Genomic DNA, 18,175 nt, shown 5'->3' on the forward strand with positions numbered 1-18,175 from the left:
CCTTTCAAAATAGTTATCTTGACTCTATTGTAACTCTCAGCATCCAAAGAGTTCATTTCTACGTTGGAATATCTTGAATTATTGTTTTTTGGTAATGCTTGACGTTTAGTAAATTATCTCAAATGTAAACTTAAAGGCAAAGTTTAAGCACACTCAGTTACTTTATATCAGACTATGTATATACAGGTCGTTCGTGGGTCTTGGGGGAAGTTCCTAAGCTTCCGCTAAGCATCTTCGAAGTCGTTTTGCCTGGATACCTGGAAAATTACTCCGCTTCTGTCCCCTCTCCTTTATAAACCAGATTGATAAACTGCCTCTTCAGTGAAGTTATAGATCATCTTCCCTTCATGTATCAAACAGGAGGAAGTAGAGGAAGGATCGGCGACAGCGCAAAAGGTGAGGCTTTCACCACTCGACTCTGGGGACACACCCATTTCTTAGGGAGACACCCGGCTCTTGGGACACCACCCGGCTCTTGGGGACAGCCAAATCTGTCCTTATCTTTCAAGTTGGTAGGAATGATCCCACGTACCACCTAAGTCGCCCATCTTGCGTGCCCCGCGCAGGATGCAGCTGCCAAAGCCCAGGGAACTTGGTGCACTGAAAAAAATGAACAAATGACAACCGTCAGCACGGACCTGTCACCACGGCTAAAGACCGCAGAGTGAAGGCAGCCTCGGCGCCGGGACCCGCCAGGGGCCGGCTGCAAGTTAAGGCCCTCTTACCGGGTAAGCCGCAGCGCCGTCTCCTTCAGCAGTTTAAATTCTCCGGCTTTAGAACCTTCCCCATCATTCCTCAAAATACCCTCCCACTTCTAGCCCCGCCTTGCTGCTGACTCTCAATGATTTTATTGCGGAGTTGTGCACAGGCGTAAAGAGGGGCGTGCGTTGCCTTCTGGGATTGGTCGTTGTTTTTCCGGGTGTTTTAGGCCCGGTAACGAAGGGAAAAGCAGGTTTCCCAGACTGTCAGGTTCTGTCACGGGGTGGGCGGTGAGAAAGGGTGGCGGTGGGTGAAGCTTGGGCCTTTAATCATTGATTTTGAAGCTTCGTGACAACCTGAGTGAGTCACCTCTCCTGGCGGAGGGGCGGAGCTCTGCACTCCACCCCGTGGCTGCTCCACGGCTGCACACGCCCCTCAAATCTTTTCCTCTCCGCCTCCCGTGTTTTTCCTGGGGGCCAGTTTAGGCCCCGCGCGTGTCCATGCAAAGTGGAAACGACTGCGGGGACCGTCCCTTTGCAAAGAGGCATAATCCTCGTCGCCATGTCTGGGGGTTTCGCGCTGCAGTCGCAGGATGGCGGTCCCCGGGTTGCCCTGGCGCCCGGGGAGACGGTGATCGGCCGTGGGCCGCTGCTGGGAGTAAGTGTGGCGCAGGTCGGCCAGAGTGTGCGGGGTCCTTGGCTGGTTCAGCGGGCCCCACTCCCGTCCTGGCCGGATTCCAACCACGCCGGAACTGTCTGTCCGCATATTACAAGTTTGGGGGCTGCACGTTTTCCAATCAACTTTAATCAACTCACAAACGTTTCTAAGGCTGTAATTAAACAGCACTGACTCGTATTATCATTAGAGTGTTTTCTAGGAGAGAGCAAAATATGGCGGCGGATTCAAACCCAGTCTTTTGGTATGGGCTCACGTACTAATTCGTACATATTAACATGTAAACAAAGCAAAAGTGCCCATTAAGTTTACTGGGAGAATAGTTGCCTCAGGGTTCAGGAGTTGGCTCATCGCCTGAGATGATTTATAGTAGTATCTCATCCCTGGCAGTAAAAAGTTGCCGACTTGTGCTTTTATCTTTTCAGTCTAATTTCTTTGAAGGTTTTGGCTTCTAGTGGACAGTGTGAGTCTCACTTTTATTGTAATAGTCTTTTTTTTTTTTAAAGATTTATTTATTTATGTATACTGAACCAAGGTACAGGCCAGAGGTGCAGGGGCAGTGAAAAGGTTCACCAGAGACAGAGTGGGAAGCAGAACAGGCCGACTTACTGAAGTACACGGCTGAGGGGAGCAGGGGGTGGGCCAGGAGAGGTCTGCTGTGCCATGTGGATCACCTCTGGGGTGGGTACCGAACTCATGCTGAGTGGCTTTAACCTCTTAATGCTGTACTTTAACCCGCTGTGCCACTGGGGAGGGCCTGTAATAGTCTTTTAAAGTAATATCGGTTGCAAACACTTATCAAGTGTTCCGGACATTGGTCTAAGGACTTGACTTACATCAACTTCTTAAAATATTTTCAAAACCCTTTGATTTGAGTGCTGTACTACCTTCACTGTTGTTATGAGAAAATTCAGCCATAGAGTCATTTTTTGAAGAGCATACATAAAGCGATGAAACACGTAATGCCACTAAATTACAAATTCTCCACCTTCTTCTGTATGTCTAGAAGTAACAAATTTGGCCTGCTTTCTGGCATTCTGTAGCGCTCTTTCTCAGTACATATTGTTCTCATAACACTTGGCATTTCTTATCTGGTGGCTACTTTGTGTGGCACCTTTTGCAGACCTTGGCACTGGGTGGTGTACAAAGGTGAACGAGACCTGGGCCTCTACCCTCTAGAAGTTATCTCATGGACTGTCCACACAAACTTGTCTGTGAGGTAGTATCTTATGGATGGAATGTTATCCAGGCTAATTAGTGTCTCAGTGGAGTCACTACTATAGGCTTAGGTATCTTTTCCAGGCAGGGAAATGAGTGGTAGTTCAAGGTTCAAGGTTCAAGAGATAGGGAAGTCAGCCCTGGGAGGTGGGTGGGGCATGTGTTTATATATACACACGTAGTAAGAATAGTGAGAATGTTAGTTCTTTTTTTTTTTTTTCAATTGGGCAAGTAATCACTTACATGTTTAAATAACATCCTGTTACTTCACACTTTATTAACCCAATGAACATTTGAAAGAACTGCCTTGTAGGGTTCCTTTCTCTTAATATCCAATATAGAAACCCAACGGAGTATTTACTTCATTTAGAAATGTCTGGTGACTAATTAATTTTGATTTGCTTAACAAGCTCCCTTACTAAGACTGAGTACAGTGGATCTGGCAAAAAGATGGATGAATTTGTTAGGCCTGTGTTTTATATACATGACAGTAGGTTGCAGACTCATTATTTGTTTGATCTTTGTGTTATGGACTTGCTATTGTGACTGTTGTGAGATGAGCCTATTGAATTCTGTTTTTGAAAATGCTAAGGAGTAGAAACTTTGTTATGTGGTGAGGATGTCACCTTTTCAAGTGATCATTCAGTGATGAGATTCCGTTGCCAAGTTTAGCGGATAATAGGTCTGGTTATGAATGATATCTAAAATGTGTTGAAGGAAACAACTGAAGAAAAAGTAAATAATCTTGTTTTTGAGATTTTAAGCTTTTAGGTGTTTAAGATTTTAGAGCTCACAGATGCATGTTTCTTTTCTGCAGTGGTTAAACTCAACATAAGGGCATCTGTTTTAGACAACAGCAATTTTAGTGAAGTTTTTGTTTGTTTGTTTTAAAGATTTATTTATTTATGCATACAGAACTGGGATATAGGCCAGAGGTGAGGGGTGGTGAGAGGCTTCACCAGAGACAGAGTGCGAAGCAGAGCAGGCTGACTGACAAAGTACACTGCTGAGGGGAGCAGCCAGTGGGTGAGGAGAGGTCTGCAGCACCATGTGGGTCACCTCCAGGAGTGGGGATTGAACTCAGGCTGAAGTGGCTTTAGCATCTTAATGCTGTGATTTCACCTGCTGCACCACCAGGGAAGGCTTGTGTTATATATGTATGCATGCATGTATGCATACGGAGCTGGGGTAGAAGGGCCAGAGGTGCAGAGGCTATAAGAGGATTCACTAGAGACAGAGTAGGGAGCAGAACAGGCCAACAGATGAAGTACACTGCTGAGGGGAGCAACCAGCAGGTCAGGAGAGGCCTGCCAAGACATGTGGGCCACCCCTGGGGTGGGGATCAAACTCATGCTGAAGTGACTTTAGCTTCTCAGTGCTGTGATTTAACCCACTGCACCACCAGGGAGGGCCCGTTTAGTTTTTTTTTTTTATATTTTATAACAGTTCGTTTATTTGTTTTTTAATGTAAGCGAGCAAAGATGTAATTCCAAGTTGGAAAACTTAGAAATTCATTGTAAATTTATATCAATCTGAAATAAATATTAATGAGGAGTTTTGAACTCCCTTATTTAACCAGCCTTATTTTTCTGAGACAAGTTTCACAAACCTCTGTAGCCACACAAGCACAAAGGTTTATAATTTTAGAGTGGGATACAGTCTTGAGACTGAACCAGTTTGACAAAACTGTTTTTTTTTTTTACAAAAATACAGAATATTTTTGGAGAACAAAGCTCAGTAGAGTTTAATTTTTTTTTTTTTATGCCTTTGGGCTTAGTGTGAGTCATTACCAAGTCTGCTGTCCTGTAGTTTATAATTGTTTCATGATCTGCAGCAACTACAAAGTTTTGCAATGATGACTCATCAGGGAATTATCCTGAGTGAAAATAGTCATTTTTGCAGATTATTTAAATGTCATTACATGTATACAACATTTATTGAAATGACAAAATTATAAAAATGGGGAACATAGTTAGAAGTTGGGATTAAAAAAGGGAAAGGGAGCAGTAGGTCTACAAAAGAGCAACATGAGGGATTTTTGTGGGAACGGAAATGTTTTGTGTATCAACTGTCTCAACATCAATATCTGATTGTTATACTATACTAGTGTAGCAAAATGTTATGACTGGGGGAAGCAGGGTAAATAGTACAAAGTATCTTTATTAAATTTTTCATCTATCTACAACTATCTGAATGAAAACATACTGACAAAAAGGTTTACAGGTCAACTTCTCAAGCAACAGAGTGCCTTTCAATGATTTGATTTATGTTTTTCTTTAGTTAAAGGTGATTATGCTCTTAAATGAAGATTTTCTGATTTCAAATTTACCTTGTTCATTTGATAGCTGGCTGAGGTTACACAATATATTCCTTTATGATCTATTTTCTGCTAAAAAGTAGGATAGTAAAGGTTATTTAGTGAGAATTAAATGCAGGTGTAATTGAACAGGCTCCTTTAAATAAAAAGAGAAGAGGCCCTTTGTGGGGATGAGTTAGCTAGGAGCCCTGCTCTGGACTCCTCACCAGGCATCAGTTCACCACTTCTAAGAAAGCTGTAAGTGTCTCACAAAATTTGCACAAAGTTACCACTCAGAGCTGACAACTCTGTACTCTTCCTATTCCTTGAGCAATCCTACTTGCAGCCCTAATTAGTCCAACACAGGTTTCTTCCTAGCTACCTCCTCTTTGACCCCTGGAAGGGGACATGCTTGGGTTTTGCCCACACTCAATAATAGTAAAATGCTTGGCACATAGTGGATTTTCAACACATGATCTTTTCTTTCCTATTCAGTCTTTCACTCTTCCAGCACTCATAAAATGGTGACATGAACGTAGGTGTAAAAAGGCCATCATAGTTTTGAAGTCAATTTAAATATAGTAAAGAGGCAGTGCTACTATCTGCTTAAGCTTAAGTAGTAACATTCATGATGAATTAAGTGTACAGTTTTTCTTATTTTGTGACTAATAATAAATTCAGAGAATAGTTGATGAAATATACTACGGTCATATGGAGGAGAGAAAAGAGAAGTCCTTTCCTCCAAGAAACAGTTTAGTAGGTCTGTTTCCCATTAAGTTTTCACCTGAAAGTTAACATCAACTGATCCTTTATGGTTATTACATTGGCAGCAGCCACCTGACTCTTTTTCCAACTTATGCCCTGAAGCTTGAGCTACATTTGGTGTTTCTTTTCCTTCTTACATGTAGCCAAGTTTGTGGTATGCTTTTTCTCTTAGTTGCACTTTAGATACAGGATGTAGGTATTTTCTTTGCTCTATTTGTTTAGTTTTTGGAGGATATGAGGTATGGTTAGAATTTAGGTGATGACAATTATTCTCTAGGAAGCTGAAATTCCTTAATTTTTTAACTATTATTATGTCTAAAATGTGAATGTCTGATTTTGTGAAGTTTTCATTTAAACCTCATGACTCCTGGTAGTCCAATAAAGATACTTTGGTAAGCCTTTAGTATTTTTTGAAGTATGTTATACCATTTTTACTATTCTCACTAGCCTCTAGCCAGTATATTCTTGGGTTCTTTGTTTTTCTATAGCGTTTCTCTTTTCACTTGCAGTCCAATACCAATCATCCTGCCACTCATACCTCTTAATGTGTGAAGAGCAAAGGTGTCTTTTGACTCAGATTGCTTAGGTTCCAATCATAGTCCCAGTCCTGCTGTTTATAGGCTGTGTAAATAGTTACATAACCTCTTTGTCCTCCCATTTCTCATCTATAAATAAATATAGTAGTGTCTTTTACATAGATTTTGTGGTGACTAAAAAGATGATACATGATAGGCATGAAACAGGACCTTGATTTGATAAATCATCACTGTTATATTTAAATCAAATGTATGAATATTTACTCTGTACAAAGAAAACGGTCAGCTGTTAAATAAAGGAGGTCATATGCTCTTGAGGATAATCAATTTGTGATCTACCCCCAATTCCATGTTCTTCCATTTTCTACCACCATGAAATTAATCTTTAATGATAATCTGTTAAAGTTTTATACTTTCCATTGAAGAAAAAAATTATTATTTTGTAATCTATTCATTATTTAGAGGTTTTTTTTTAAAGGAACAACTAAATACCTGAATGATGTTAATTTCAAAGGCCCTTTAAAAAACTTTTTTGGTTCTCTTACAGAGACCTGCAGCTTGCAATGATATTGTACTGTTGTACATTCATGTGTCCACTAGAGGTCACTTTATACACATTATCTCAATCCAGTAAATTATTCAACTTTTTTCTTTTTTTGCTAGCATAAGCGCAACCTATTTCAAAGAAAGACTGACAGGAGAAAAAGCACATTATTGCCTCCTGCAAAAACAAGTTTAAAAAAGAAAAAAACCCAAGCTGGGCTATTACAGGAATCATCATTAATGTGTCCTGGTTTTATATTTGCAGATTATTGTTCTGGTTTAGAAAATTGATTTATATTATTAAAACTAACAAGGAGATTTTAGTGCCTGTTAGAAATAGAGATACCTTTTATTCCTAGCCACAGGATAATTTGCATTTCTTGAAGCTATTTCAGAGTGATTACATTTAGTTGTAGAGTCATCTATGAATATTTTCTTGCTATGTTTATTTTTATTTATTGATTTGGAGTACTACCTATTCTAAAAGTGACCTATACATTTACCTAAATACTTTGGACTTGGAATTTCCAAGTGTGCAAAATATGAATAATAGCTTTGACAGTGTCTTTTTGAGTCTCAATGCTTATGTGAAACTTATGCAAAATAATACAATCTATGCAAATGCTGGAGTAAGTTATAAGATAACTGCTGTTTTGTTTGACCCAGAAAGGCGTATTAGGGACAGAATATAGGAATCTCCAAATTTCTGTCTTCTCTTATCTGACAGTATTGATTATTAATTTATATGTACTTTTCTGATATAGCCATTGTGGCTAATATTAAATGTTTTTTAGATGAATTACCTTTAACTTGATTTTCTAAAATATTCTGACTATGTGGAAAATTCACATATGTGGAATTCATTCTGCTGTGGCACTTGATGTTATTATTTTTATATAGCCACAATCTAAAGTGTGGAACTACTATGGTTAAAAAAATGAGTACTGATTCCTGGAAGTGTTACATTTTTGCAGAACTAATGGGTTTAATTGAATTTGGGCATTACTGTCATCTGCTTTTACAGATGATTTTGGTCCTGATGTGGCTAATAAGTATCTGAGTTGAAATGATAGCTACCAAGAGATGGACCACATAATTGTAGTATAGGGTGGAGTTGGTGCTTAAAATATTTTCATTATGTATCAACCTCAGATTGCATAGGTAATCTTACTATTGTATTTACAGCCATGCAGAATTGTCCTGACAGGCATTTTCAGCAGTAAAAGTGCAAACAGTGTCTAAACTTTGGTGTGTGGATATGATAGTGAGCATAAGTAGAAAACAGCTAAAATAGGAAGCAAGTGTATAAAAAAAGGTGATAATCTCTTTTTCACTGTCAGTATTTGTTTTTCATTGCATCTCCTCCCACCCTCCTGTTCCCTTTATTACTGCTGGTGGCCCTAGTGTTCAATGCAGGTCTCCCTGACCTGGGTCTGTTTGTAGTCACAAGCCTGTAGTCACACATTTTATATTTACCACATACTGCTTTTCAAATCCTTTGCATTATAGCATACTATGTATTTCCTGCATTTGAAATGTTTTCTACTAAGAATTTATTATAAAGATTTCTTCCTCATTTTATGCATTTTATTTATCAGAACCCCCGCTAAGTGTTAGGCCTTAGGATCTTTAGTTTCCAGCTTTGGGTCTCTGTTCTACCATTTATCTGTGATTTGGGGCAGTCCCTTAATGTCTGGGTTGTTTCCTATCTGTCCAAAGAGGATAGTCAATTCAATATAGTTGTTGTGACCTTGTGGTACAGTGGTGGTGCCTCTGACTCCAGGCCAGAGATTGCATGTTCTGTGGTCAGTTGTTGAATGAACAATATATTTCATATCTTGCCTACTAATTTTAGAAACACTGCTATGGGTATTTTGCTTGTTTGTTGTTTAGAGAAATTTTTAATTTTTTTTTTTTTTGCAGATTACAGACAAAAGAGTGTCCAGAAGACATGCGATTCTTGAGGTGGTGGGTGGTCAGCTTAGAATTAAACCGGTAAATATGTTATTCATGCTTTATTTTAACATTTTGTTTCTCACTTTTTTCCAGTTCTTAATTAGAGAAGCTTATTTTCTAAGACCATGGAAATAGAAATTAATGACAGAATATATCCTTCTTATTGCCAGAAGATAATTAGGAGATATTTAAACTGCCTATTTTTCCATAGAGCAATTCTTATATAATTAGACTTTTAATGAAAGATGACTATCAGATCATGCTTACATTATGATCTATTTATTCATAACTGAATATTAAAAATAAGATCTTATGGGCCCAGCCTGGTGGTGCAGTCAGTTAAAGCACAGCACTAAGAAGTTAAAGCCACTTCAGCATGAGTTCAATCCCTGCCCTGGGGGTGATCCACATGGTGCAGCAGACCTCTCCTCACCCTCCCACTACTCCCTTTAGCAGTATACTTCTTCCATCTGCCTGTTTTGTTCACTCTGTCTCTGGTGAAGCCTCTCACCTCAGGCCTGTACCCAGTTCTGTATGCATAAATAAATAAATCTTAAAAAAAAAAAAAGCAGAAACTGTAAAAGAAAGATATAAAAAAGCCAATTACTTGAAGATTAAGAACATTTTCTTATCAAAAGTCATTAAAATAAAAATGGAAAATGCAATAGAGAGAAGCTTTTTTTTTTTTTTAAAGATTTATTTATTTATTCATACAGAACTGGGGAACAGGCCAGAGATGTAGAGGGTGAAAGGATTCACCAGAGACAGAGCTGGGAGCAGAACAGGCAGATGTACTGAAATACACTGCTGAGGGGAGCAGCAGGCGGGACAGGAGAGGTCTGCCACGCCATGTGGTCACCTCCGGGGCAGGCTGGGATCGAACTCATGCTGAAGTGGCTTAAACTCATGCTGAAGTGGCTTAAGCTTCTAAGTGCTGTGCTTTAACCCGCTGCGCCACCAGGGAGGGCCCAGAGAGAAGCTTTTTAATACACACAATTGACAAAGAAATGAAATCCAATATAAATAGCAAATGCTTTCAATCAAGCGTTTTAACATAATTAATATAATAGTCCCTTCTGCAATCTGTGTACTTTCCCAAATTATGTTTAAGCCATTAAATGTTTTTTGCTTTTCTTTCAACTTGGAAATCCAAGCATATTCTCAAATTAAAAGTGCCTTTGACAATCATAGAGGATGAAATTAGGGCAATTTCTAATTTGGACCCTTTTATTTTTTTATGCACTCAAGAACTGGATATAGGCTAGAGGTATGGAGGTGGGTGAGAGGATTCACCAGAGACAAAGTGGGAAGCAGAACAGACTGACTGACAGAAATAGACTGCTAAGGAGAGCATCTGGAAGCAGGAGAGGTCTGCTGTACCATGTGGGCCAGCTACCTGGCCAGGTATTGAACCCAGACTACAGTGGCTGTGGATTGCTTCATAGTGCTGAGATTTAACCCCTTGTACTACCAGGGAGGCCCTCTAATCTGGACACTTAATGGTATTAATTTGTTTTTTCTCTCTAATATTTCACTTTAAAAAGATTCCATCTCTCAGCAGTACTTGGAGATAGTGCATGAGGAGATAATGTTAGCTCATGATGTGATGATGTTGGCCTTTTTGTGATATCAGCAGGGAGAAAATGCATTATCAGGGTTAACTGTCCTTGTTCTCTGTAAATGAGTCTATCACCAGTGGTTTGGTTGTGTCCTCAGGGCGAGTTTAATGCTTTTTATTTCATTATAATAAAATATCTTTGGATTTTAGATGATTCAGGAAGTAGTTTTATAACTACATATAAATTACAAAAGATTTTTCTTTTTTGGCAATTATTGTCAAAAGATATATCTTTGGGTGGTTGTGTTTTTTGATCAAAAATAAAATTTCTGATTTGTAACTGCCTTCCTTCCCATGAAAGTGGAAATAACTGTAAGATACTACAATAGCTTTTCCACACGTCATTTTGTGGAGGAAAACAAAGTGCTTTTTACAAAGAAGAAACTAGAAATAAGAGGAACCTTTTTTGGGGGTATACATTAACCTTTTTAAAAATATTTAATAGCTCCAAGTGAAAGCTATAGAAAATTGATTTCTGTTTTAGTGCCATTTTTTAGGGATAGTGCATTCTTGTACGACTTCTAAAATTACAGAGTAATCTATTGAAATTAGCTTTTGTAATATTACAAATATGTTACAAGGCACACCAATAGTAAACCTGTGTTTAGGTAACCTTATCTATTGTTCACTGTGGATTTGAGTTAGTTGGTATTTTAACTATCCCTGACAATTTTTAGAATCAAAGTTAAACTAACCTCATTTAAGTACCTTCCATCTTTTCCTGATATTGGCAGAAGTTTGAATATTCAGAAGAATCTTTAAATTTATTTTTAGGAGAGATTGGAAAGATTTTTTTTTAAAGATGTACTTATGCATACAAGAGCTGGGTACAGGCCAGAGGTGCAGGGGGTTGAGAGGATTCATCAGAGACAGAGTGGGGAGCAGAACAGGCAGATCTATTGATATCCATAGCTGAGGGGAGCAGTAGGGGACACAGAAGAGGTCTGCTGAGCCCATGTGGATTAGCTCCCTGGACAGGGATCCAGCTGGTACAGAAGTGGCTATAGATTGCTTCTTAGTGCTGCAACTTAACGCCTTGTGCCACTAGGGAGGCCCCTGGAAAGACTTAATTATTGCTTATATTTTTAAAATATAGGTTTTATTCAGGCTTCTTTCCATATTTAAATACTTTTGAACAAGCTGGGTACCCACAGGCACATACATACATACCATATAAATATGTATTTTTTTCCAGTTTGGCATATATCCTTTAAGATTATTGTCAGTTTGGGCTATATTGACATATACATAGGTAAAATGTATTTGTAATATTCTGTTGTTTTTTAAGTTTTGTTTTATGTGCATTTATATAGCTGTTTTTGTTCCAGTTTTTTGTGTGTATGTCTTCTGTTTTGTTTATTAATATTGCTACCGATTACTTTAAAATCTTCCTTTTGTACTTAATGTATGTGCAGCTTTTTAGCTGGGAAATACATAGCTTGTAAGATTTAAAAAAATTGAAAGTATTATCTCTTTAGATGTAAATAATAGGATCAGATGTTAAATTTCTTCTAATACCATTTTTTCCTCTTAGAATCTTGAATACCTTGTATGAACAAAGTTAGGAAAAGACAAAGGTGATCACAAATCATATAGTTAGTCCACTTTTTAGTGGATTTAGGATTTGCTAAATGTCTAATATTTAACCATCTAAAATGTCAATGTTAATTACTTTCAGCTGAGGAAAAAAATACTGAACTGAATGTTTCTTTAATTTTGGGGTTTTGATGCCTTTTTAAAGACATGTGATTAGTTTCCTGATGTATTTTGCCTTTCCTATTCTTAAATTTTATGCTTTTTTATTAAGCATCTTAATCTTTATAAATTTAAGTCTAGGTCATTATTTAATGTTGCTTAAGGAGTCATCTGAATCTTAAAAAGATTCATGGAATTACCTACATCTGCAATAATTCAACTTCATTTCCAGAATATTTAGAAATCAGGCAGAAACTGTATTCCTGATTTGCAGCATTCCTGACTCTGGTGACCCTGATCTACTCAAGGACTAGGAGGTTCACTTAAAAGACAGAGACTTAAAACCAAGGGAAAGATTTCCAAGTGTGTCATGTACTCAAGTTCAGCACCCCTTCGTTAAGCATACTGTTTGGACAATTTAGCTTTACAGGAGAGGCTTTTGATGTCTGTAGAAACAGGATTGAAACTATGAAGTAGATTGGGTGGGTGTGTGGTGGGGGGAGTTGATCTATGTGAGATTCCATTAAAAACCCACAGATCTGTTTTAGTGTAGTTAGCTTTTTTATGTGCTAAAGTATATTTATTTTAAAAATTGAGTGATAATGATGACAAAAAGGCAGTTGACCTTTCAAAATGGATCAAATTGGGCTTCTTAAGGTGCCTTTCTATAGGTGTTAGTTAAAGAGATGACTATCATTATTTTTGCTAACATGGAGGGAGTCTGTGGCAAACATAAAACAGTGGATATTGAAGTTGAATTATATTTAGTACTAGAAATTTGAATATCAATAATGATCTCATATGGTAGTTTCAAACAAAATAAGATCTCTCTGTGAAGAGCTAAGAAGCTGTGTTGTTTGCTTGAAAGATTTGATCAAAATCTCCTGGTCTGTAGTTTCTCATTTTTGAATAAGAGAAATTATTTGGTCAAAATAAGTGGAAAAGAAGCAAGCCAATTCCAGAGGATTAACACATTTTAAACTAATGAAAGTTGGGGTACAGTTTCCATACTGAGAATTATTTTTTGTGTTTCTCTTTCCAATGTACAGAAGTATCTTGTAACCAGTAAATTAATAACTGCTTTTCCCTGTTATTCCTAGAGGAAATGGGAAGTAGAGCTTTTTCCTTTTTTTGGGTATAGTATGACATTTATAGATACCAGATTTATTACGTTTTTGAGTCATGTAATGAATTATTTTTAAATTGTTTTGCTATTGAAATTGGAATTAGTTTATATTTAGTTACATTTCTGTCATAAATTTGAACTACAGAGTCACTATATTCTTTTTATATTTTCTAGATACACACAAATCCATGTTTTTATCAGTCTTCCGAGAAGAGCCAGCTCTTACCATTGAAGACAAATTTATGGCACTGGTTGAATCCTGGGGATAGGTTTTCTTTGTTAGCCAACAAATACATATTCTGTGTTTTTTCTACACACTCTGAAACACAAATGGAATGTACTTTAAGGTAAGATTGCCTGATAAAAAGTGATTAAGTAATAGGTATTTTTATTTAATTCTCCAGCTATCCACAAATGCTTCAGTGGAAATTAAGCTAAAATTAAACTTCATTGGTGACAAGAATTACAGGTTGTGTGCTTATGTATGTATTTCTAGAAAACAGTTGTCTTTACTAGAATTAGATATATTTCCAAGCTTTTAATTTTATTTCAAAAATTCTGGAAATAGTGCATTATAAATCATGTGAAGATGCTTATAGAAGTATTTGAAGATAAGTTAAACATACATCAGTTAAAAAATACATAAGTTGGCCATCCCTGGTGGAGCAACGGGCTAAGGCACAGCACTGAGAAGCTTGGTGTAGCTGGTTCAGTGCGAGTTCGATCCTGGGCCAGGTCCCTGATCTACATGGCGTGGCAGAACTCTTCTGACCCGCCTGCTGCTCCCCTCAGCAGTATACTTTGTCCATATGCCTGTTCTGCTTCCTGCTCTGCCTCTGGTGAGTCTTCTCACCGCTCCTGCACCTCTGGCCAGTCCTCCAGTTCTGTATGCATAAATAAATAAATCTTAAAAAAAACCCAACACATTAAAAATACACAGTTTAACAGTGTTTATATTTAAATAAAGGTGTAATAGAATACTTTGTTCTTGATTAGAACTGAATGCTAAGTAAAATTTTGTTCTGGAATTGTATTTTTTATTGTTACATTTATTCTAGATAAGTATTAGTAAAAAATTACCTATGGAGAGAATTTTATGACAGTGAGCAGTACAATGAATAATATAATGAGCAAGAGGTGAAAAACATGTACTATTGTATGTATTTTATTCTAGTATACTATAATTGCTTTTTTGGGTCTTGGTAAGTCCTAGAAAAGGAGCACAACTCAGTTCAATGTACTTTTGAGAATCACATTTGTAATTTACCTAGTAGGGAACAGAAATTTCTTAAATTTAAATGATTATTAAATAAGTTTTTAATTTATTTCATAGAAACAGTCAAATGCTTGATGAAGATGTTATTTTGAATGAAATACCAACATCTTCCCTGATGAATTTGCCTGATGAGACAGTGAGTGCCCCACAATGGGAAAGAAGCCCAGAAATAGCTGAGGCCCAGACTGCTATGGCAAATAGTGTGGTGAGAAATTTGAGGTCGCATTCATTTATACGCTATTCCTTGTTTTGTGGGAAAAGGAAACCTGAAATTCTGCATATGATGATAATGATAATATTTTTAGCATTGTGATTTTTAAGCCAGCTTTAGAGACTATCACACTAGCCCATCAATTCAACTAACAATTAAGATAATAAATTTCTCTTAGAAAAATTTAGCTCAGTCAGCAATTGTAGATATTTACTGGTTTTTGCAAAGTAACAATTTTGCAATTTCATTAAGGCTGCATGATAAGTCTTAGTAATTAATATGTAAGTACTTTTTTAGTCTTTCCTAGGTGAATGTACAAATTTTAGTAAACAACAGCCAAACCCTGGCCAGAGGAAAAGAATCCTTCCAGCATGGATGTTAACAGAAAATCTGAGTGATCAGAATCTTCCAGCATCAGTCATTAGTGAAGGTGGGTTTTATTTCAAGAAAACATTAAACAAACATTGAAAGTTTTTCTGAATAATTGAAGGTAGTGCAGTAGTTGTAAAATAGAGAACTTAATTTCTCTTTTAGATGTTTACATGAAGTCTCATTTAAAGCATACACTATTTTTATGCCATTTGTCAAACACCATCCTGTTAACAAGTGTCATTTATCTTATTGCTAGACTTGCCATGTTAATGTAAATTTGCAAACATGCCAGTTGGTGTCATGTCTAAGATAAAAGGGCAGCCAGATAAGAGCTTTCTAAATTCATTTGATTAAATTTTTTAAAAGTGACCAGCATACAGTCTTAATGGGCTGAGGGATACAAAGAAGTGATCTCTGTCCTAGCACACACAATGATATCACAATGATTTATGTCATCTATTGTATATTCCTACTCATTCAAGACTATTAAAATGTTTGCTTAGTTGTCTTGTGTAGTTAGTGTTTTATTTGCAGCCTTCCAGTTATCTCAGGTTTAGTTTCTGTTAACTGCTTTTTTTTTTTTTAATATGGGTCTCATTTTCCTTTTTCTCATATTTAGTGATTTATTATTGGACCTTGGATAGTTATGAATGATATATTATAGAGATTTTTAAAAGTTTTCTGTTCCTATAAATAAATACTATTTTTCTAACAAATAATTTTGTCCACTAGACAGACATGTGATTTTCTTCTAACACACAATTAAATTGTACCCTAAACAGTTTCCTCTATAGCTTACAGCTGCTGTTTTTTCTTTGGCTTCCTGAATTTTTCACCATGCATATGTGGTTTATCAGGCAGCAAATAATTGGGGGGTATTTTATGGTAGATTTTGGTTATTTGACCCTGTAAGTCTTCTTTCTCTCATGGTATTCTTTTCCCTAAGTAGCTCTGCAAGCCTCATACTCTGTCTTCTGGCCAGTTAAGCTACTGAGACTGCGAGAGTATCATTATCCTTAATGAAATTGTAAAATTATTTTCTTTGCAGAAAACTACCAGTAAACTCACAAATCCACAGACGTTATAAGTTGTAGTTAATTTTTCAAGGTTAGATTCTTTTTCAGTTTAGTCTTGTTGGTCACTGTCTAGTGCCTTCAAGTAGTTACTTTTTTATATTTTATCCAGAATTTATAGTAGTTTGGTATTACTACTATTCCCTTACCCTGAACATTATGTTTACCCTGCTTACCCTGACATTATTTTTATAAATTTACATCACAGTGATATATTTAACAAAATCCCTTTTGTATTCAACATAATGGTCAGTTTTCTAAAATTTTTAATCAAATACCTAAATATAGATGAATTTCTTATTTGATGCTACTTTGGATTATAGTAGGATCAGAATGATTTAGCACATCATATATAATTGCTTCAATCGGGAGAGTTTTCATATCTAAATCTAAGATTTCCTGCTCAGAGTTATTTTGGTCAAATGGTTTCTATCCCTTCCACTCCTACTATACATTTATGATATACTTTATGATACACTAGTTTTCATTGTATGTGGCGATCTATGACCTGCAGAAAGGACATGAGAGATGGTAATGGAGAGGGGCACTTTCCCTCAGTAGCATGTTTTCTCTACTAAGAAAGAATAACTGTCTTGACCAAATATTGGGCCAATGTAACTGCCTCCCTGTGAACAGGTTCTTTTCTTTCAATTTGTTTTGTATTGTAACTTCTCTGTGCTGCCACTATTATATTACATTTAATAGTTGAAAATATGTTTTGCTTCAAATTATAAGTAATATTAACTTTAACATGATATATATACCATATAAAGTGTCAGGTAAATTTTGAACATTTCACATTGAAAGTACAAATAAGAGTAATTTGACAATGGTTTGCACTGGACTAGTGTATGATTAGTTATGATTTAATATAATTATTTATGATTTAATTATAATTATTATGATTTAATGTAATTAAAATGCAAAAGCTGCAAAATAGGAAAGGGTCTTTGTATTCTTAAAAATTTAGACTTTAGAGGGGTACTTATAAGAGCAAAGTCAGTTTACTTAATTCCTTTAAAGACAAAAGATTTACAAATTTAGTACATGAATCCAACTAATTAAAGTTTGGAATAATTGTACTTTTTTTTGCTGTGTAGTTTTGAAAAAAATTATTGCTGTTTTGTTTAAGTACTGTATCATCCAGATCAATAGATCAATATTAGAGATTTTTAAAAATCAATTTCCAGGATGCATTTTAGACACATTTAGATGTATCTTATTCTGTTATATTTGTGCAGCTTTAGTATGTGTTCATTGGTGTTTGTTTAGATTATCTGGAGCCAACCATATTTTGGAAGATTCTATGTCCTTAGGCTAGGAAAGATAATATTAATTAATGTTCAATGACTTACGCGTGCCACATAATTAATGGCAGACCTGTAATTGAGACCTGCTTTGTGGGGCTCTAAAGCCCATGGTCAGAACCATGTCACTTAAATTTACCCTCTCTCTGTTCTGGTAGTTTTGTTTTTTTCCTCTTTAAATATTTTCTTGCGTTCTCTCCTCGAACTGTTCTTAGTTTAACTCTTGGTTTAGTCTTTAAACATATGTGAATATTTTCTATGATCAAGCTGTTTTTTCTGTTTTTCAGCTAGTACAGTTCAAGTTTATTTTATTTTCTGGGCCTCCCGTGCTAGTCTTTGTATGTTACCATGTTTCTCAGGCCGGGTTATGTCCTTTAATGATCTGGGAGTGAAAGTATCTATCAGAATCTCCCTTCTCTTAGCTTCCAATTCTATATTCCTTCAAACTTGTAGATCCCAGGATATGTCAATTCCTACATTATCACCCTCTTGCTAGATGGGAAAAGGGGGCTTTTGTGATTTTACTGACATCATGCTACTCTGTGGCACTCTTCTCCCCACCTTCTAACCCTCCAACATGGAGTCATGGGAAGTGGTGGTAGAGACCAAAGCAGTATCCAAACTGTTTGGTCAACTTTTACATTTTTACTTTAAATATTTTCTGTATGACAATGCAGTGCAAGACTATAAGTGTTAAACTTAAGAGTTTTGAACTTTAGTTAAAAATTTACTTAAAGCACTAGTGTTCCTATATATTTAGTTTATTTCCAGCAACCCTGCTAACAATTGTCCAGTTCTAACAATTTTGA

General features: G+C 36.5%; 1 protein-coding gene across 2 annotated transcripts in view; it reads left to right on the plus strand.

Moving 5' to 3' along the window:
* The first annotated feature begins 1,036 nt into the window (after positions 1–1,036).
* Positions 1,037–18,175, plus strand: part of APLF (aprataxin and PNKP like factor) — a 43,970-nt gene continuing 26,831 nt past the window's right edge. Inside the window, exons 1-5 of one of the 2 annotated variants that reach the window (XM_004691346.2) lie at positions 1,037–1,356; positions 8,656–8,727; positions 13,302–13,474; positions 14,461–14,608; positions 14,912–15,044. In XM_004691346.2, the coding sequence (XP_004691403.1) occupies positions 1,261–1,356; positions 8,656–8,727; positions 13,302–13,474; positions 14,461–14,608; positions 14,912–15,044 (622 nt within the window). In that variant the 5' untranslated portion in view covers positions 1,037–1,260. The remainder of the gene's footprint in view (positions 1,357–8,655; positions 8,728–13,301; positions 13,475–14,460; positions 14,609–14,911; positions 15,045–18,175) is intronic. The other variant, XM_012731454.1, reaches the window with a different exon arrangement.

The sequence above is a fragment of the Condylura cristata genome, unplaced genomic scaffold (assembly GCF_000260355.1).
Source record: "Condylura cristata isolate star-nosed mole 26May11 unplaced genomic scaffold, ConCri1.0 scaffold00031, whole genome shotgun sequence".
Classification (NCBI taxonomy): domain Eukaryota; kingdom Metazoa; phylum Chordata; class Mammalia; order Eulipotyphla; family Talpidae; genus Condylura; species Condylura cristata.